At 38.3% G+C, this 21,786-nt stretch overlaps 1 protein-coding gene across 2 annotated transcripts in view; it reads left to right on the top strand.

Annotated features, from left to right (window-relative positions):
* LOC120751062 (ectonucleotide pyrophosphatase/phosphodiesterase family member 1) overlaps positions 1-21,786 on the top strand; it is a 54,040-nt gene that overhangs the window by 14,908 nt on the left and 17,346 nt on the right. The window contains exons 2-12 of one of the 2 annotated variants that reach the window (XM_040060374.1): positions 790-862; positions 2,198-2,314; positions 5,205-5,330; positions 5,514-5,574; positions 10,566-10,663; positions 14,766-14,845; positions 16,142-16,261; positions 17,343-17,452; positions 18,617-18,682; positions 18,988-19,060; positions 20,815-20,923. In XM_040060374.1, the coding sequence (XP_039916308.1) occupies positions 790-862; positions 2,198-2,314; positions 5,205-5,330; positions 5,514-5,574; positions 10,566-10,663; positions 14,766-14,845; positions 16,142-16,261; positions 17,343-17,452; positions 18,617-18,682; positions 18,988-19,060; positions 20,815-20,923 (1,033 nt within the window). The remainder of the gene's footprint in view (positions 1-789; positions 863-2,197; positions 2,315-5,204; positions 5,331-5,513; positions 5,575-10,565; positions 10,664-14,765; positions 14,846-16,141; positions 16,262-17,342; positions 17,453-18,616; positions 18,683-18,987; positions 19,061-20,814; positions 20,924-21,786) is intronic. The other variant, XM_040060375.1, reaches the window with a different exon arrangement.

The raw sequence follows: 21,786 nt of genomic DNA, 5'->3' as shown, positions 1-21,786 counted from the left end.
GGCTTCTCTTTAATTACTGTATAAGCACTGATAGTATGTATACTTCTTAAGAGTTTGTGGAATAAATCCAATACTTAATGAGGTTTAAAGAAATCTGTCTCTGCATTTGAGTAGTCATTAAACCCTGCTGTAACATGCTGGACAAGGATAATGCAGTGCTTGCTCAGTAACTTCTGTGCATCCAGAATCCAAAATGAGCACAGCTCTAGTTTCTGGTCAGAGCAAGACACTGTGGTCAGTCTTGATGTGACATCCCACAGTTGCTTGCCATGGTGTGGACCCAGATCTAGTATGAACTGGATACTAGGAAGCGGGAAAAGGTTTTCCTGCCTAAGAAAATTATAGGTCTCACTTAAGGGCTATGCCTTCTGTTTGTAGTCTGTGGTTAATGGCAAAACTTCACCTTCTCAGAACAACATATGAGGAAGGAAGGAGTGGAGTAAAGAAGTTTTCTATAAAATGTGTAAGAAATAGAAATATATCATCATGAAAGAATGATACAAAAGAAATCAAATCATATGATGATATATGTCTATGCTAAAGGACTTGAGAAGAAATGATATACATAGGCCCAGTTGTGACAAACATGTTCATACACTGCTAATTAATTACAAACAACATAACTACTTGTGGAAGGGAAAACTGCTGGTGAAAACAGTGAAATCAGCCTCCAAATCAGCATGTTTATGAATTTCAGTACAAATGTGTAGCATTACAGAGAAAATGAGTGCTTTCAAAAACTGCTTAATGGTAACTTAATATTACTTTCTTTTCCTTCCTGTCCCACAGGTACTCTGTGTCTGCATGTTAACAACAATCCTAGGATGTATATTTGGCCTGAAGCCTAGCTGTTCAAAAGATGGTAAATAATATGTCTTTTATTAAGTAATATTACTAAACAATTCCTTTTTCTGAATTAATTTTCATATTATCAGAATGCCACCCTTCTTGCTGCATGAGGAGGGTTGCATGCATTGCTTGAAGCAGTATGAGTAAGAGGGGAATAAAAATACCAGAAAATGAAACTTAGGTGTACTCAATAATTGTGTGTACTCACTTGAGAGGTAAAGTGATCCTGGTACTCAGTGTCTGATCTGGCAGCTTCCATGTTTCCCAGTTGTCACTGTGGTGATGTCACATGGCTGGCTTTTTTCAGTTTACCATTAAAAAAAAACCCCAAACGAAACAACAAAACATAACAACTTCTATTTCATGTTGTCCTGGAACATTTGTTTTTCATCTTTTCCAGTCAATTATGGAGGGGAAAAAAAAAAAGAAAAAAAAAGATATTTTTTTACTGGTTAGAATTGTAGCCTGAAAACATTCCTGGTGGAATTCCTCTGTGTGTTTTCTGTCCTGAAAAATATGTGGTTTTTTCACGGTGAAGTTTCTTCAGGTAGAAAGTTACGAAAGTTTTTTCTTTTTTAAAGAAATTAGGCTTCACTTTGGGAACAACTATGAGGAAAAATTTCAAAGCTGAACATAGAATGATTTTTAACAGAAGTTCAGCTTATAAAAGTTCTGTTACAATATATGTAGGTTTCTTCTCATTTTATTATAGCTCTGGAGTATTGGTGGATTAGTGTGATCAAATTCTTAAGTTTTGTTAATCCTTCATATCAACAGTTTCTTTTTCTTGTGTGTGTTTGTGTGTTCTGTGTTTTGGTTCGATTTTTTTTTTTTTTTTTAAATGACTATTCCCCCTCCCTCAGCAACCCTGGTCTAGTGGAAGAATACTATGTCTTTTTTCATATTTAAATTGAGCAAAAAATAAACCAGGGACCAGTATATTCAAGTTTGTATCTCTTGTGTCTGCTTTGGAACAGCCCTCCTTACATCTTGAGATCCTAGGTATTCTGAGTGACTGTACTCACATCTTTCTGTGACACAGAAAGACAAGAACAGTCACAACTAGCTTTTATTTAATCGGTTTCTGCCAATACTGAAACATCACGATCATGCTAAAAGAGAACGGAACCCTTTGTTCAATATGATGAAAAAGTATTTTTGTTCAGTAAAAGGAAATAAGCATTTGGTTGGATCGAGACCTTCCTTTGGCTGTCACTATTTTTGCAGCCATCCTGTAAGCTGTGGAATGGCCAACAGTGTCATTTCACACACTGACCGTATTAGTATCTTTTGCACGCTGACTGATTTGGGCTCAGCCACTGACATCTAACACTATCCAATATTACAGTGAAAACCTGCAAAGGTCGTTGCTTTGAAAGGACCTTTGGAAGCTGCCGTTGTGATAAAGATTGTGTCAAGCTTGGAAACTGCTGCTTAGATTACCAAGAAACATGTATACAACCAGGTAAGGCTGGAAAAAAATCTGAGGGAGCAATGTCTCCTGCTCTTTGACAAGGGACAGCTCGGTGTATGTGAGTACTGCTGTGGTCAGGACTTACTTCAGATGGGCTGTGAGTGCAAAGTGGGGCTACTGAACAGCAGAGTGGTTCTGATGCCACTCACCCTCTTTTTATGCCCTCTATGTTGCATTCCTGGATGGAGTTGCAGTGGTGATGGTGGTACTGGGGACTCCTGTGGAAACGTCAGGGCTCTGGTACAGCTTCTGTTTCACACAAACAAAGCTTGTGTTTCACCCAGCTGGACTACTTCGGAGCTGACATAGCCAGTAGGCTGGCTTTCCCATAGCTTTCCTGCGAGGAGAGAGGCTGCAACAGACTGTGCTGCTGCCCTCCCCCTTGGAAGGAGGAGGGACAATGGCAGCTCGAGGTCTTAGCCAGCTTTTTGTTTGCTGGTGTCGAGACAACAGTGACACGCATTGTTCCTGGCATCAGGGATGACTCCTACGTTCTTGGGCAAGCCTGGAATAGAAGTGCATTCTGCATATTGCATTTGTCTGTCATCGCCTGAGTGATAAAGGGGAAGGACAGAGCAGCTCTGTGAAAGCTGCCATCTCTCCTTACCCAGCTGTTCAGGCCCTCAGCCTTGCTACTCCCCAGCCTGAGTGTGAAGCAAGGGTCATGAGCATGAATCAAGGCAAGATGACAAAACAGAATGCACTGGTGAAAGATTGCGAAATGACAGGCAGCTGCCATGATTTGCCAGAAGGCAAAGGTCAAGTAGACAAACATGTGAAAAATACCTTGGAGAAATTTTACAGGGAAAGATGTTAAAGTGTGTGGAGCACCAAGGACAGCACGTGACTATTTTCTCTGCTTTGGTTTTGCCTTTATGTTTCAAAAGCAGCCTTCTTTTCAGATAGCTTTTTTTCTTACTCCTCTTTACATACATTTGATCAATTTCTGGGTGAGACCACACTGATTCATTTAAAATTCCAATGTGGATTTTGAAAACCAAATAATTAAGCTAAGCTCAGATCCCTGCTTCAGTTGACTGCTAAGGGTCCAGTTACACATATATATTTGATATATCCAGGTGTATTGTCACATGGGTTTTACCTTGTCTGTTTTTTTACATCACTCCAACTGAGTGTAAAGGTTCTTTAAAAACAAACTGGAGAGTCTGTCTTAGCACTAGGGATGTGAATGAATTCATTGGTGGTGTTTCTGTTTATTTTTTAAATTAGCCCTAACAGCAGTGGAGAATCAAATTCTAATTTCTCAATAGTATCATGTAACTAGAACCATAATAGATTCTTCTCTCTCTCATGGAACTAAAGATCTATTTGATATTAGTAGAATTACTGGATACAGTAACCTGAAAGTGAGATTAACCCTCTGACAATGCTTTTAGAGATTTCTAATTGCTAGTCATATACAAAAATCATTGAGTGTGCTCTTCTCAAACATTTAGATTTGGCTTCCATGTCTCTGTTAAGATCTTCATTTAAGTATTCTCAGCTGGTAAATTCACTGGTGATTATCCTCACTGAATGTAAAGGAACTATTTGTGTTTATGACTGATAACAAATCATGGAATCACAGAATATGCTGAGTTGGAAGGGACCCACCGAAATCATCAAGTCCAACTCCTGGCCCTGCACAGGACACCCCAAGAGTCACACCATGTGCCTGAGAGCATTGTCCAAATGCTTTTTGAACTCTGTCAGGCTTGGCACTGTCACCACTTCTCTGAGGAGCCTTTTCCAGTGCCCAGCCATCTTCTGGGTGAAATTTTTTTTCCTGCTGTTTAATTTAAAGCTCACTTGACTCAGCTTCATGCACTTTCCTTGGGCCCTGTCACTGGTCATTAGAGTGAAGAGATTGGTACCTGCCCCTCTGTTTCCCCTCATGAGAATGCTGAAGACAATAATGGGGCTTTTCCTCCGTCTCCTTCAGGCTGAACAAACCAAGTGACCTTAGCTGCTTCTCATATGGCTGCCCCTCAAGGCCTTTCAACATCCTCATGGCCCTCCTTTGGATATTCTCCAGTAGTTTAATGTCTTTCTGACATTGTGGCACCCAAAACTGCCCCCAGCACTCCAGGTGAGGCCGCCCCAGCTCAGAGCAGAGAGGGACAATCCCCTCCCTTGCCTGGCTGGCCATGCTGTGCCTGATGCACCCCAGGAGAGGGTTGGCCCCCCTGGCTGCCAGGGCACTGCTGACTTGTGTTTGACCAGGACATACAGGTCTTCAAATGGTACAATGTACTGGAATGTGCCATTCAGGGAAACCAGCATAGTTGCTAATAAAATGAGCAGTGGAACTGAAATCAGTAGGTCCTCTTGTGAGTTTATATACAGAATCTTAAATAGTGGCAGTGATGCCTATGCCTAAGAGGTGCTGAAAGAGGCTGGAGTGCCTGATGATGACTGATAAAATCCACTGTGACTTCAAATGCAAGTCAGAATAAATGAATGCTGCTCAGTGTTTTCTAGGCATTCCAAAGTCAGACTCAAGATTTTTTTTTTCTTCAGGAGTTTTTTGGGAACTTTTTTATAGTATGAGTTTATCAGACTAAACCCACAAAAAATTACCGTATTTCAGGGGATCTGTAAAATGGATTCTTTCTGATCTGTGATATTTATACCCATATGCTGCATGATTGTATTCAGATGACTATGCTCTTAGGTATTTAGTCACGGGTGTTTCTATTTCCTGAAGTGCCCAAGTTTGTGGTACTATGCGTGTATACAATAACTCATTATCTCTATTACACCTGAGGACTATTTCTCAGTGAGTAGAGATTTGAGACTGAACTTAACACTTGCTTTATTAGTTCTGGACTTACAGCAATATTAATCATTGTACTGTCCTTCTTTCTCACCTGTTTTTTAGCCCACATATGGACCTGCAATAAATTCAGGTGTGGAGAAAAGAGGCGACCAGAATATCATTGCTCCTGTTCAGATGATTGCATGGAAAACAAAGATTGCTGTGTCAATTATCAACCTGTTTGTAAAGGTAAATATCATCAACAAATTACTGCCATCTTTCATATGTACCCATATTTGTATAAAAGGAGCAAGAACATAATATGGCTTTAAAAGCATCTTGTAAAATGAAAAAAAAACAAACCCCAAAACCTTGCATCTATCAGTAAGAATGTACTATCTTAAAAAATAAATTGCACTCATTTGTTTTAAGGAGAGGCAAGCTGGGTTGAAGAGGAATGTGAGAACATTGCTGAACCTCAGTGTCCGAAAGGGTGAGGAAATTGTATATTTGCTCTTTGCTTGCGTTTCATTTTTGAGATTGTTTTCCCTACTGTGCCATCCTGGGACCTGCTTGTCTTTTACACACACAGTGAAAGCAGCTGCCAGAGATGAACACCTGTTCAGCCAGCATTTGGTGGTGTAGATCAGGTTGCTCTATCTCAGCACTTGCTTGACTTGCAAGACATGCCTATATTCCTCAACCCTGCTGTGTCTCACAGATATGTCTGCCCTGGGTATCTCTGCCTGGTTGCCTGCCATGCTATTGACCTGCATGTGCTACAATACCCACCATTCCAAATATTTTGGGACCCACCCAGCAATCTTGGACTCCTAAGACTTTATCCATCCCCTAACTTTTTAAAAGACCTTTCCAATAGCTTTCATTTTCCAGCCTCAGGACTGCAAATTGTGGGTAGATCTCTGTTCCAGCTCCACCAGCAGTGGGACAACACTGTTTGCAAGCTATCTGAATTACTGTCTTTAAAAGGTGTAAAGTGCCATGGGATCCTTGTGTTCTCTGGCTCAGTTCCACATTGGGCCTGCTCCTGCAAGTTTGTATACACTGTGTGAGGAATGACTCATGTGGTTTATGGCATCAGCACTCAGGCCTGAATAGTACAGTAAAGCTTCCAGCCAGGAAAAAAAAGCTTGTATTACTTTAACTGTTTTTGCTGTGGGATCTTTTAACTAACTTAATAGTTAAAGTTGACCGTAAACTATGATTGTATGTCTAAGCCATCAGTAGAAGTGACTTAAAAAAAAAAAAAAATCTTGATTGATTTATGTTCCGGTAGTATATACTTGCTAGACATGTATGGGACATATTATGGGACAACTATACTCTTGTCTGACAAGTATCAAAAAATACAGACCTATTTTATTTTGATTTTGAAAATTTATTGTGATGGGATATTTCTAGAAAGGTAAAACCATTTTATTTTGTTCTTGTGTCATTCTTTTTTTACTTAAGGTATTTAAATCATACTATATTTATTAATTGGAGTTATAATACTGTCAAAATATATTTCCTTTGGAAATATTTCATACCAATTGAGTACCCTTCAATCTGATTCAGAGCACTGACAGATGTTGGCATGTCAGAACCTTCATCAGGACAGAAACAGGAGCTTCTGTCCAGCTTGTAGTCCAAGTCCCCAGTAGTCCCCTATGTAGGAAGGTGATAGCCAGACAGTTTTTGAAGTTTTTGTCCTTAACTTTAGTTCTGAGTTCAGGAGCCTTTTGAGACTTCATGCTGGGAACTGAGTCTAGGATGCTAATTTCTCTAAAGCAAGGTTAGGGAGTGTTGCCCCCAAGAGTTTGATAAACAAACAAGTCTTGTGCAGAACCACAGTCAAAGTTACTGACGCAAATGCCATAGGGCAACTCCTGTTGGTTAACTTGTTTTTAGGGTTTTTTGTTTGTTTTTCTCCTGTTCAGCTCATGAAAGGGATAGATAGTTACTCCTCTAAAATTGTTTTAATCCTGGTAAACCCCAAAATGTTGCAATAAAACCCAGCCCAGGAAAGGGTGTTATGTGGTCAAGGTTGAATCAAACAGTGTTGACTGAAGGCTCATATTGGACTATTAGTGCACAAGCCTCTCCCAAAAGTTACAACTCTGTAAACAATCCATTTCTTCCTGTGCTGTGTGGTAGGCAGGAGTGCAGGTGAATTTAGTCACAGTGCTCCTTTTGAGACTTCAGGATATCGGTTCTGATTCTGCAATACAGCATATTTTGTGGGTTCAGATTGCTGGTTTTATTATGTTTTAGTTTTATCTGGGTTTTAGCTGTTCCTGTGGTGCAGAATAGACAAAAGATGACACAGCATTCAGTGAGGTGCTTAATCTGAGAAATCCCACGGATTTCAGTGAGACTGATCAACTGCTTAGAACTAAGTACACAACTAAGTCTTTCCAAAACTGGGTTCATTGTTGTTTAATAGGATTATAAAGTTAACAGGCTGTAAGATCTCAAGTGTGATCCAGTCCTTCTGACTGTTCTAAGAGTGAAATACTCAGACAATTCAAACCTACTTGAGAAGTTTATCCTAGTGCTTACACGAATGGCTTTACTGATGACCTTTTGCTGTCTTTTTGTCCTCATTTCTTTTTCTGTACTTCAGGCCTATTACTATTTGTTCTATCTTCATTGAGCTTTAAGAACATCTGATTACTTTCCTCTTCATTGATCTACCTTTGTATCTGGAGATTGCTCTTATGCCTTCTGTTGAGGATTTCTGTACATTCACTGGAAAAGAAAGCTTTTCTTCCTGTGCTTTATGGCTGTATATAGGCAGTAGTGTATGAGCATGTGTGGGGCAGGAAGTTTTCTGTGTACTTCATTAAGCTTTTGAAGGGAACTTTCTTTTCCTTCCTAATTTGTTTTCTTTCTCTTTTAATTATGGTCTAGCCTGCCTGCAGTGAGGGAGGTCAACTTGGCAATGTGTTCCATGGTTCTGGCCTCTTGATCATCCAGACTGGTGAACCTACTGGACCACAGCAAGCCTGTGTTGCCTGCATACTGTTTCCATAGAAGTCAGTTTATAGGAGGGGATAATTGCTGCTGCATTTCCTTCAGTTTGGAGTCAAGATGTGCCTGTGGCATACCTATTTATCCAAGGGCTGTGAAACACGCTTGTCTCACTGTTTGGACACAGGCAGCATGAATCACCAACAGGACCAAAACTTGAGCCTCCCAGGCTTGCTTGCTCATGACAGCCCATTCATGAAGTAGCAAGTGCCGTCTTGGCTACTGACAGGAAAGATGTGTAGAAGTGGCTGATACACCTCAGAATAGAGCTTGGGTCAGTTTGTCTGGGGATTTTACTGGAGCTGTTCCAAAGAGAGTGTAGTTTAACGTGGTCTGTCATGCTTTGCTTCCCTGAGCACCAGGGCAGATCACTAAATGTGAGTTTTGGCATGTGTAGAGTATACAAGAAGTGAAATGGGCCATTGCCTTCGTTGTGGCAATGGCCTATTTTGCCAAGTTTAATTTTACATGTGTGAAGGGGTCAGTAGCTAGATTTGCAGACAACCAAAACATGTATTTAACAGTTGGTTTACTTGTAAATGCCAAACCAGGAACAGTTGCGTAAAGTCCCTTTCTAAGTGGTTGTTTTAAGTAGTTTGGTGGGGTTTTCTTTTTTTTTTTTTTTTTTTAAAGTTAGACTTGTTGGCAAGTAATATTGAACAGCCTTTGCCTCAAAGTTCACATTTTATTGCACAGAACTTTGCAGTGAAGATTTTTAGACCTCTGCATTGAAGTGAATCAATTTATTGAGAAGGGGCATGGAGAAGGTATTCGCAAAACTTGTAGAGATCAGAATCTGTGGTACAAAAAAATACTTGTAATATGGGCAAAGGTAGTGCTTAAATTTTCCTTACTCAGTTCTGCCATACTACTCTAGTTTTGACGTGAAAATCATTCATTTCTTGTTCCCACCTGTGCCATATAAATTTTAAAAGCATCCAGAAATGCATTTAGAAATGCATCTGGAAGCTTTATTCTGTCTGGGGTATAGGGTAGGCTATGTAACAATTCTGACTAATGAAATCCTTTTGGCAGAACTGTTGTCCAAACTGTTATTAAAATTTTCTTAGGATAGACATGTTTTGGTTGCCTGACTATTCCTTAGTTTAATATAGTCACACTTGTTTGACTGACACACAGCTTGTAAGTGTTTCATTTGTAAATGACTCTTCAGATTTTTTTTTTTTGTGGGGTACATCACTAAAGAAATTGTCAACACTTTATAAATAATATTTCTCTTCTATCCTCACTGTTTTATTTTTGGAAATTAAAGTATAATGAAGTTGGTTTTTTTTTTTTTTTTTTTAATTGTAAATATAAAAAGGGAAAATGAGCTTGCAATGAAACAATATTTTAATATTATAATATAACTATTAAATTGCTTTATGAAATTCCATATTTTCAGTAAATATTGCTGCACAGCAGTGGTTTTTTTTTTTTTTTTTTTTTTCAGTCTCACATGCCCTCATTTCTATAGGTCAAACAAAGGGTATGTTTTCTTCAAAGAAGAAGTTACTGATGTTACAGAAGTTACTATTCCTGTCTGTGATGCAATGTTTTAAGTACTTACAGTTGGAAAGAAACTGTTTGAACAGGGCTGAATCTGGGAACAAGTCAAGACTGGAAAACATAGTTCCTTCGGAGACTGAAAGGGGAGATTTTGTTTTTGTTGGTTCCAGTGAAATCAATTTCTGAATTTATCTCTGAAGTTCCCGGCAGGAATACTGTTACAGTGTTTCCAGTTGCAGGGCCACATTTTTGAGTTTGGAGATTGGCAGCACTTTGGTAGGAGTAAGCAAGTTCTTTTTGGTTGGATAACCTTTGTAAGATGAAAGGAAAAGTATATGTTTTAGTTGCTGATTTAACATACCCTGTACATCAGACTTGCTTCTGTGCACTCTGTCCATCTATCTATCTATCTATCTATCTATCTATCTATCTATCTCTTTTTTTTTAATCGAGGTTACAGGTTGTTCAGGAACAAATTGAATAAAGGAAAGTTTGGCTTTGCATTGCCTTATTTCTTTCCGTGCTCTTAGCTTGGGAGGGGAGAATGGGGTTGGAGGGGCTGAGTGTTGCTTCAATGGGACTGATTTCAAAATAAGGAGTACCAAACCCACAAGATGGATCATCTGAGCATCTTAGCCCGTTCTTCATCTTATAGGTGTACTTGAAATCAGGCCTTGTGATGACTTCTCTGTGCATGCCCTGCTGCAAACCTCAGCCTCTTTGGGCGTGGATTGCTGTACCAGCCTTCAAGCAGAGGTTTGCTTTGTTTGCTCACCACTGTGCCAGCAAAGCTTTCTGCTGAGGAGGATTTCCTTGGCCTGGCTTATGGCTTTCTTGGCCATGATGAACACTCCCACTGTCTGGGGGAAACGTTCTTGAAATTAGCGATAGGAAACTGTTTCTCAGAGTCTGTCTTTTAACATTCAATTTCTGTTTGTTCAGATTTACCAAGTCTCCAGTGTTACTGTTTTCATTGGATGGCTTCAGAGCGGAATATTTGCAGACTTGGGGTGGACTTCTACCTGTTATTAGCAAATTACGTGAGTAGTTTCTTTGTCTAAGAAATATTATGATGTCTTACCTGAAAAAACCACCCATGCAGCTTTGCTCACTCTTCAAAATCCTCACTCTTCTGCCATGAAAATGGAAGTTGTTGCTGTAAAGAACACCCATGCACAAAAAACTTGAGGTGTTGGAGAGTGGAAGGGCAAGAGAGGGCTTGACGAAAAGGAGCTTTTGATTTTCTGTGAAATCTTACAAGTTATAGCCCCTGCTATATTTAGGAGGTGGATTTTTTTGCTGTGACATTATTCTATTTCTTCAAAATAGAAGTAGATCCTTTTTACTGTATAATGCATAGCATCTCATATTTAGGTGGAATGGCTTTGGAAAATGGAAAACAAGATAGAAAGCATTTGATTATATGTGGAAAAAGAGGACAGAGAAGGACTAGACTAAGAAGAGATGATACAGAAGGGCTGGTAGAAATGTAATGAATCCAAGAAAACCTTAATTTAACAAACATTTCCGGAAGAAATATTCCCCAACTTTTTCAGTGTCTTACTTGATTTGGTAGTGTCTAAATAATTTTAGTTACTTTTCCTGTTTCTGTTTTGGCTGTGGTCTGTAGAGAACTGATGGTATTTCTTGTCTGAAAAATATGCCAATCTTCTTGACATTCATAAATTACTACCTGGGGTGCCTGGTTTTAGTTTGACTAAAAATAAATCAGTAAAAATACTTGCTTTTTTAACCAGTGGTTGTTACAACTCGAAGTGTTCCAGAGGACAGCAATTCACAGATGTATTTGAGGTTTTGGGTTCTTTTTAGTTTTGTTCCATGCTAGAATAAAATGAGACATTTGCAAAGTTTTCATTAGATGCAGTTACAAAAAATTTAAACTGGAGGAGATTTCTAGGTGAGGCTGGTGTTGCTGCATATTACTTGGTTTCATATTGTATTTCATTTTTACATTGGGTTTTATAATGGTTTGATCTGCACTCCCCTGTTCCCCTGGAAAATGTAATATCCTGAAGTTTGTCCCTGCCATTCCACCAGCCCATCTCCCACATTGTTGCCAGTTCCCTTCCTGAAATGTAATCCAGCCCCGTTCCACTCCCACCTTATCCCAGATTGAGTATTAGCTTGTCACCTCCCAGAGCTCCTTCCCTGGATATAAGCCAGAGCCACATGTGGTCAGGCCTCTTGGTTCGGGCATTGGAACAGGGCTCGTGACCCAGGCTAGGTCTGGGGCAGGACGGCAGAAGAAAGACTGAATAAAGCCCTGGTTTCTCCCCCGATCAAGTGCAGACCTCCTTCCTTTGCCATCGACGGGGTCTCGCTCTCTCTGCTAAGGGCAAGGTTCTCAGCCACCTCCTGGCTTTTGGGACCCTGAGGAAATTCCTTCTAACTGCGGCTTGTCTCTTGAGCCAGCCGGGGCGAGAACGGAGCTGGAGAGCTCTGTGAGAGAGACAAGCCACAGGCTGGCTAGTACAGATTACTCTAACTCTGCCTGAGACACAAGACAGAAGTGTCACAGAGCATCTGTAGGGCTTCCAGTCTACGATAGCCACTTAGACATGTAAAGTTTCTTCATTCTTTGGTCTGGATAGACTACAGTGGGATTTCTCTCATTGACTTCTATAATTAACTGGTACTTCTCTTTACACTGAACCCGTGATAAATTCTGACCACTAAGAAATACAAATATCTTTGTATCTTCATCAAAGTCATTTCACTTCTCCACAGCTGTGAGATTTTTTGATGGTCAAAATTTAGATTTTTAAAATATTCTAATACCAGAATGCCTAATAATACACGTTTTATATACAACAAAGTACTTGCCCCAGTCTGGGGGCAAGTATTAATTCTGCATTATGTTTACATTTCTAAAGAACTCTGGATAATTTTTTGGTAATATACCAGAAAGCTTTTGCTATATAATGTGCTACAGGATCTTCAGGTTTTTTCCTTTTTCCCTCAGAGTAAAAGACTGGTGAAATGCTCAGATAAAGTAAATTTTCCTTAGTAGGAGAAAAATATTCTCATTAATGAAAATTGATGTCACTGAGGTGTATATCCCAGTGGTCTCTGAGGGCTCTATATGCTTTGTATTCCATATGTCCAAAAATGGTGAAAGCAGTCATATTGTAAAAAGTGAACTATATGAGTGAGTAAGTACTCCTGCAGGATTTTACTGTTCAGAAAAGGGTAATGAAATCTTTTCCTCTGTTGTAAACAAGTAACAATAGTGGATAAATTGCTTGACTCTTGCTGAAAATTTGTATTAAATAATTTCAGAGTTCATAGCTGTCCATTTATAGGACTACGAAATTTTCAAAACCAGGCAGTTTAAGAATGACAGCATTTACAAAACAGTGAACAGCTCTCACATAAGTCAGTAAGTCAGTGACTTATTGGACTGCCTGGTTATGTGTTAAATTAGGATCATGCTAAATGTCTGGATTTTCATCTTTACAGCATTTGACAAAGAGTGCAAAATTCCGATAGATAAAATATTGCCATTATTTGGTCCTGTTAATTCAGCCAGGCTTACAGTGATATTCTTGTGTCTCCTTGGAGAAATCTCTCAGAGTAGATGCCTGTAAGACTATCATAATTTCACTTCTACCATGTCCTGTTATACATTTGCTCTCCCTGCTATTTGAAAGATGGACAATTCAGCATGGACCTGGGGGATCTAAGTGAACTCAGGCATAGTCTTGCTGTGCTCATGTGGTGTTCAGAGAAGACATTTTCATCTACAGTTATGCTGTGATATTTTAAGTTTTAGATAAATGATCCTTTTGTCTTAAATGATCTTTAGCTAAGGCAATAAGCCAAAAAAGAATAAAGATAACTCTTACAAAAAGTCCTAGCAAAAAGCCCCTAGGATTTTTGGCAAAACTTTTAAAGTTTGGTTTTCTATTACTTTAAAAGCAAAGCAAAACAAAAACCAAAAACAACCTCCCCAGCCACCCACATTGAAAAACTAAGATTTTGGAAAATAGTCTCAACAACAGATTTGGAAGTAGTTGAAATGCGCTAGGTGTTTTCCAGTAATAATAATAATAATAATAAAAACAAGTGATTATTTGTTACTACAGAACACAAGTGTGAGAGGCAATGCCTGGGTGACTTGAGAGGATTTATTTTTCTGGCCTGGCTTCTTTTATCTTGATTAGCTCAGATTGATTATTTCAACTGAAATCTAGTTGAAGCCCCAATCCAATGAGTTCAGATTACCTTGATGCAACACCTCCTGTGCTATGAAGCCTTTAATTTCTATTGTATTTATATTATATATAATTACCCAGAGTTATAGTGAAGATGACCCAGTGATGTTCTTCCTGTCGGGTGATTTGTTTTGGTTCTTTAGCATCTGTTGAAAGCAGTTTCGGTATTTTTTTAAGTTGTCATGAGGGCTTCCTTTTTTTTTTTTTTTTTTTTTTTAAATGAAAATCGGGGCCCACACATTTGCTGGTGGAAATTTAGACCCCTTAAATAAAGTTTGCTCAGTAGTTTTGGCCTTGCTAATGCCTCTTCATACTAGCAAATACTGTACACTAATCTCCCTAAAGCCATATGATTTGTATATTGAGATAAAACTTTGACATTCATCCTTGAATAAGAACTTATATTTTAAAAGCCCCACAAACAGGAAAGGAAGACTGCAAAATAATCAGTGATTTGACAGATGACTTAGAGAGCCAGGAACCACTGTGTCAGTGGCCACTTCACCTCTGTGGGTACCAGGGTTAAATGTGTGGTTGGTCTCAAGCTGCAGACTGCACTTACTGCATACCACGGCAACTTTGGAGGGTGTGATTTCTTTCATTTTCCTGTCTTATCTGTACGTGCTTTTCACAAAGGCTGTAGGTTTTGCTCATGTGACCATTGCAGTCAGCCATTAGTCATAAATAAAATCTGTTTTAATAGGCATTTAGTCAGTTTTTAAATGAATATAGGAAGAAAACTTAAGTATTAAGTCCACAATTTTGAAGAGGGAAAACTTTTTGGAAATATATTCTGGCTTTTTATTTATTTATTTATTTATTTTTAATAGGTATACGTCTTCATGAGAGAAATTTGCAAAATTTTTATTTCAGTAATTTTGCTGACTTTCTTTGTTACTTCCTCTAGAGAGATGTGGAACATACACTTCCAGTATGAGACCAGTGTATCCTTCAAAAACCTTTCCCAACCATTACTCCCTTGTCACAGTAAGAATTCTTGTATATGATATGTTTTGTACTACTGTTCATTATCAAACTTTTTCCAAGGAAATAGTATATGTTGATGCATTATTAAAATAATTTGATTTCCCTTCAGAATAGGAAAAATTATGTATTCTATTTATGTAATTTAGGTTAACAGATATTATATAACACTACAGATAAGTGGCCAGATCTAACGTAACTAAATCCAGTTCTTGCAAGGGTAGCTGTGAAAAATCCCGTGTAGCCAGAAGTTCACATCACTTTACAACTCTTCATTTGTGTCAATATTTCCACTAAATTGCAGTTTCCTCTCTTGGAGTGGGAGCAGTCTGACTGCTTTAAGTTGCCAACCTTATTCCGGGTCATTAAGGTAGCTTGGCATGATGAAAAGAAGGGTGTGAAACGAGAGGAAAGATTTGAGCATTATGCTGATATTGGCTCTGTGTGATGGACTGTACCCAAGCCTGCATAGAAATGTCACAAAGCTGTTCTTGTAAATTTGCCACCACTTGCATATAGGGAGAAAAAGAAAAATTAACGTTTTCCAACACAAATCCAGGGCTGGAATCCAGGAATTTAAATTTCATCATGCCACAACTAAAATTCAATCAAATACTAGGATCTGCACTTTCTTACCTTCCCAGTTTGCCAAGACCTTTGGTGGGAGCACAAGTTCAGGAATGAATTGCTTAATTGTGTAATCCTCACAAATCTCCATGACTGAATATGAAACTAAGAGTCATTAATCATGCCCAGCAGCCGTATGAGGTGTACAGTACAGAGCTTTATCTCAGCTCCTCATTCATGTGAAAAAAAATTGCAAGGTCCTAATGATGGTCCCTATAAATGTAAAGAGGAGCTAGTCTGTTTAAAGACAGAGCACAAAGTCTACTAAAACTGCCCAAGACCTGGTACTTGCATTTCTTTGACTGCTCATGTAATGGTTTTCTAGAGCTAGAGCTTTTGCCCATGTGATGGAGGTCTAGCACAGGTAATTGATTTATATTTGGTACTAAAGATACAACAAATGTGTGACCTCAAACCATGTCTTTTAGTTTGATCCCAAAGGACAGTGTCTGATTTTTTTTAAAATCTCACTGAGAAGCAAATAAGGGTAGAAAGGTAGGGCTTGGAAACAATGAGAGATTATGCTGATGAATTTGGGTGCTGAGCTATTGGAGTAGAAGCCACCAGTAGAGTGACTATTCAATGGACATATTTGTCTAAAGGATTCATTTGAGTAGCTGGAAGGTTCTTTTTCTTTAGAGCATTGCAACAAAGGCATACTCTCAATTACAGGGGCTGTATCCTGAATCTCATGGTATAATTGATAACAAGATGTATGACCCCAAAAGAAATGCATCCTTCACCCTTAAAAGTGAGGAGAAGTTTAATCCGCAGTGGTACCAAGGCCAGCCTGTAAGTATTAATACTCTTCTGAGAATGTACATCACCCTGTTATGTTACTTAATACCACTTGGATGCATAGCGGTGTCCCAAGAGGACAGAGGGTAATTCTAAGTCAGCCAAGAAGTGTTACTCAGCGCCCCTAGGAACTGCCCTGCCGCAAAATAACAAATGAAACAAAATGTAACAGGTTTTGTTGAACCTAAACGGAATGTTCCCTACGGAGAGTGCTGGCTTAAAATGTCTAATATAGCTACCAGATTTTGGTCTGTTTTTAACATGAATGGGCTTGCAGTTAACTTCTGAGAGGAAATCAACAGACCGGTAAGCTTGAGTAATAAGAAGCACTAATGAAGGTTTATGCTCTGCTCAAAGTACTTGTAAGTCTAAAGATGTGGTTTTAAAAGAGATTGCCTCAGCTCAGTCACGCGCATATGGCAAAACTGATGAGATTGCCATGGAAATGAAGTGGGATGGAAAAGCCTGAGTAAGCACTAGCCTGAAGAGTAGCAAGGGACCAGATGTAACTGTTTAGTACGTGGGGAAGACTGGGGATTTGTTTGTGTTTTTCCTTGAGGAAAGAACACACAGGTGTAGAACTTGCAGGCCGCTGAGAACAGAGTGATATATGAGTTAGGCAGGAAACATACAGAAGGCATAAATCTGTAAACCATGAGAGCAGCAGTAAAATCAAAAGAACTGACCAAATGCTGTTTCCATATGTCAGGACTGTATGGAACATTGGACCTTGGAATATTCCCACCCCTTCTTGTGTCACTGTTTTTGAGATATTTCCCCTTCCTGGTGTTCAGCCATGGTTATACCATTGCATTCTACTAATGGTTCCTACCTCTGTCCCAGCTCTCCGTGGCATTGCAGCAGCAGGGGTGGGAGGGTTTGCCACAAGGAATCAGCCTACAAGATGTATCTGGGCTGCAGATAGCGATGACAGGCAAGATTGACTGGAGTGCTCCATGAAACTGTTACTTTCTGGTCTTGCTGAAGGATGCAGGGTTGGTGAGGGTGGTCATGGACCTGGCAGTTTCAGCTGATTTGGTAACGGGCACTAACCATGGCGAATGTTCTCTGGCAGATTTGGCTCACAGCCATGTACCAAGGGCTGAAAGCAGGGACGTTCTTCTGGCCTGGGTCTGATGTGGCAGTGAACGGAACCTTTCCAAACCTGTATGAAATATACAATGGGTATGTAAATGCCTGTGTCAGAGGAGTATTTGACTTTAACAATTGCAGTGGGACAGATGCCAGAGAAAGTGTAATTTTTTCCCTACTTTTCTAAATAATTTTATACAATGGGGGAAGAAGGCTAAGATGCAATTAACTTTGTTTCAGTATAATGTAGAACCTTTGTTTAATTATATTTTCATTACTCAAGAAATGTTTTAATGGTAAGACATGTAAAAATCAGCTTTAAGCATAACCAGCTTTGAAACTCTAATGCTTTACTCTTTCTATTAATAAAAACATTTTGTGGCTGGTATAGAATATTTCAGTCATGAATGGATCAAGCTTTGATGTGATATTGTCCATGAAAACTAAAGTTTTACTGTTGACTGTGGTAAGCTGTTCTAATTTAATATTATTTTCATCACAGATTTTGAAAATATTAAGGCACTCATATTTTAGTCAGGGATTGCTCTTCACTCCAATGAAACATTTTCTGCTTAATGAAAATGTTTATCACCTTTTATTTAATAATCTCAAATCTTGCTCAAGAAATCAGGTTTCTCTTTTCTACCTTAGGATCATTTTCTCTTCCACCCTACATACAGGATGGAATTTTTGGTTCTTGATTTGCTACCTGTATTTTCTTCCCTAGGAGCTGATGATGCACTGTTACTGGAACTTGTTAAACACTGAATACTTTGTGGGTGCCTCATGTTGTTAAAGGTCAATGTGCTTATTGTTGGTCTACTTCAGTAATTGATGCAGAGATCTACTTTGTAACATAGTATGAGAAACTTTTATTCAACCTATTTAAATTTAAAATACCCAACCCCACTCCTAAACCATGATTTTTCAAAACATAATACAGAAATAAAAGCCTGCATGTGACTTTGCACCTTGAGGCCAATTATTTCCATTGTATAATAAGCATAAGCACTACTGAGAGCATTACTCTAATCATATCAGGAACAGCATTCAAGTGAGATTTAGATCAGGCCATAAACTCCTGTAGAGTCACAGGCAATTAGCACAGACAAATTTGTATCCTGCTAAAAAGCCTGTAATGCTTTTTTTCTTTTTTTTTCTGCTAAACTACAGTGATTTTTTGGCAATATATAGCTAAAAGATTTAGCTCTTGGAAATACATGGCTGGTCAATAGATATTGTATTATTTTGATGCAGCTCGATTCCCTTTGAGGAAAGAGTGGTGACTGTCCTTCGCTGGCTGCAGCTACCTGAAGATGAAAGGTAGGTACACATTTGCGAGTGAGTTCCTGTTTGAGTGGTATTGCTATGAATTACTTTGTAAACACAATTTCTGTTCTAAACAGTATCTTAAGCTTTATTCTAACAATGTTAAAGTATTATGTCGTGCAAACCTGTTTCTATGACTGAAAACTTTCTAAATTAAGTTGCATCTCTGTGTTTAATATATTTTTCCTCTGAATGACAGCATTGTTTCCAATATTTGATCTCCATTGTTGAAATATAATCTCTTCCAACTGTCTCAACATGTATGTAAAATATTACATTTTTGGTACTGTTTGATATAGACCACACTTTTACACTCTGTATTTAGAAGAACCAGATTCCTCGGGCCATAAGTTTGGACCAGTAAGCAGTGGAGTAAGTAGTTTCATAGTTTCTTAATACATACATATATATATATATATATATATATATATATATATATATATAATTTGAAGCTTTGCTCTGACTCTATGACTTTCATAATTCATGTTCGGTAACTAAGATTGTGTGAAGTGTGCTTTTTAGTAAAAAATTTGTGAATAGACAGTCTGTGCATGATTAACATTGATATAAAGCATAAAATGGCCTATTTAGTAAGACTAATTATTATTTTCTTTATTTCAATAACTTTTAAATTACCACTGCATATTTGGGTATGTCTTGTATGTTCTTTTATCTGCTTCTACTAATGGTTCATGTTGATTTTTGGCAGGGGAGGGGAATGGAGACAGAAAACTTTTATAATTTCAGTTTAGCAAGAACAGGGTTTTGCGTAACAGTGTCCGAGTTGTGGTGGTTAAGTATTCATGTTACAACTGTCATTTGTTTTCCCTCAGTCTCTGTGCTAAGATTAGATGGATTTTGGCTTTATCTCCCTGCAGTTATTATTTATGCCTTCTCAGAAAGAGACAGATAAAAGGAACATTGGCCCCATCACAATCTGTGATTTATTATGTCAGTCTTTGGTTTCTTACTTTAGTAAGAAGTTCCTGGGACTCCTACTGTCTTAAAAAGTACTGAATAGCTTTACATTTTAAAAAAAACAAAGTGAAAAATACAAAGGAAAAAGTTCTTGGAAATTCAGGACCTTTGTAAAATTCTCCCACCTTGAACAGTCAGGGAATTTAGGCATCATAAGTAGGAATTCAGCTACAGTGGTGACAAGAGTAAAAAAGCTCTTGCCAATTCCTCTTAACTTGTGAGTAGTTGCTATTCATGTAAGGAAGTAGCAGGCATAATTGGAACTGCAATATAGGGATCATGATTAAATTGGCTATCTTTCTCTTTGCTTAATAAGTGGACCTAAAGTTCTGCATGTCAGGAATGCCCTGGAGAGAAAGACCCTGAGGATTTGTATATAGTCTCTGCAGGAGCATCTTTTCATTGTTGATACAAAGCAAGACAGCTCGCACTAGCAGTTCAGTGAGGTGACAGAACTCTGTCATTGGAAAATACTTTTTTTTTTTTTTTTTTTTTTTTTTTTTTTTTTTTTTTTTTTTTTTTAACCTAGCAAGTATTCAAAAGTAGCTCCAGTGCTGTACCTCTGCAAATGAACTTGGGCACCAAACCCCTGATCAACAAGCAGCACAGGTAGTTCATTGTTTAGCTTTTTCAGTTTCTTTAAAGTAGTTTGACTGGACGTTAGTCTCCGAGCACAATTTCAAGGACAGTTTGCTCCAATTCCTAACAGGCATTTTGAGGAAGTGTATTGCAGGCTTGGCTTCCTCTGTTTATCCAACACATCAGTATCTGCATCCTTTGTCGTTCCCTGCTGCTCTTGGTTGTGCCCAAGCACAGTGCAACAAGCATCCTCAATTTCATACTCTAAAACCACCCTCCCTGGTTATAATCTGTGAGGGTTTTTTTTGGTTGATGCTTTTGTTTTGGGGCTTTTTTCTCCTCTTTAAAGCATCTGCAACTGAAATAACACATAAAACTGTGTCATGGTGCAGTATGGGACAGAAAAAAAATCGGGCTAAGGGCTGTGTAGTGTAGATATAGCCAGTCTTCTGTAGGTGGAGGTAGCTGAACAGTGCAGGTGATATGCAGTCTGCAGACTCTCATTTTTATTTAGACATATTTAACAGTACTTTTAACACTTACTTCACCTTCCTATTTTTGTCCTGCAGGTCATTATGGCATTACAGAGAGTGGACAAAATAGTAGGGATGCTGATGGATGGTCTAAAGCAAATGAACTTGCATAAGTGCTTGAACATTATTTTTGTATCAGATCATGGTAAATTTGATTTTATAACATATATCAGAACTTTGAAGAACTGTCTCCATAAAATAATATTCTGAACTTATACTTGTATGTTTCTGGCAAGGTTAATGAAGCAAATAAACCTATAAAATATGTTTTATATTTTTAAGATGACATTAAAGATAATCAGTGTGAGAGATTATTTTATGAGGGGGTAAAGAAGTGGAGAACACAGGGAGGAATTAAGTAATTTTCATATTTTATTTCTAGTTCCTTTTGTGACGATTACCAGATGATAAAAGAAATAGAATAAAAAATGTGAACAGTGAAAAAATAGATTTCATTTTCTTCTGTCTTGTTAACTACACTGCACAGCAACAGATTACAAACTGCTGAGGAACTGAAAATACAAGTCACACCTTCCTTTCCGTTATCAGTTCCCTCATATGTTATTTGAAGGCAGTGAATATGAAATTTTGATTTATTTTTCTAGCATTCTGTATATCTGGAATTATTTCTGTAAATTATGTATTTAGCTATTTTTTTCTACTTCTTAACAAATAAGCACACTTTCATGCAGCACAAAACTGACTTGAAAAACTCATTGCCACAGGGAATGATGCAAGCCAAGTATCTGTACAGGCTTAAAAAAGTTACGGCATTAATGGAGGGTAAACCTGCCAGGAATTATTTAAAGTAAGAGTTCAAATGCAATAAGCAAATTATGAGTGATAAGCCCTTTGGCCTCTGAAAACTGATAAAGAGCACTGGGAGAAAGATCAGTCAATAATTCTGTGCTTATCGGGTATTTCATTAGGTATGTACTGAACATGATTAAGCGGGATACTGGGCTAAATCAGTATTTGGTCTGCTGCTACTACTGTTCTTAGGTTCAT

Source organism: Hirundo rustica, chromosome 3 (assembly GCF_015227805.2).
Source record: "Hirundo rustica isolate bHirRus1 chromosome 3, bHirRus1.pri.v3, whole genome shotgun sequence".
Taxonomy (NCBI): Eukaryota; Metazoa; Chordata; class Aves; order Passeriformes; family Hirundinidae; genus Hirundo; species Hirundo rustica.
This window is presented reverse-complemented; position numbering and strand designations above follow the sequence as displayed.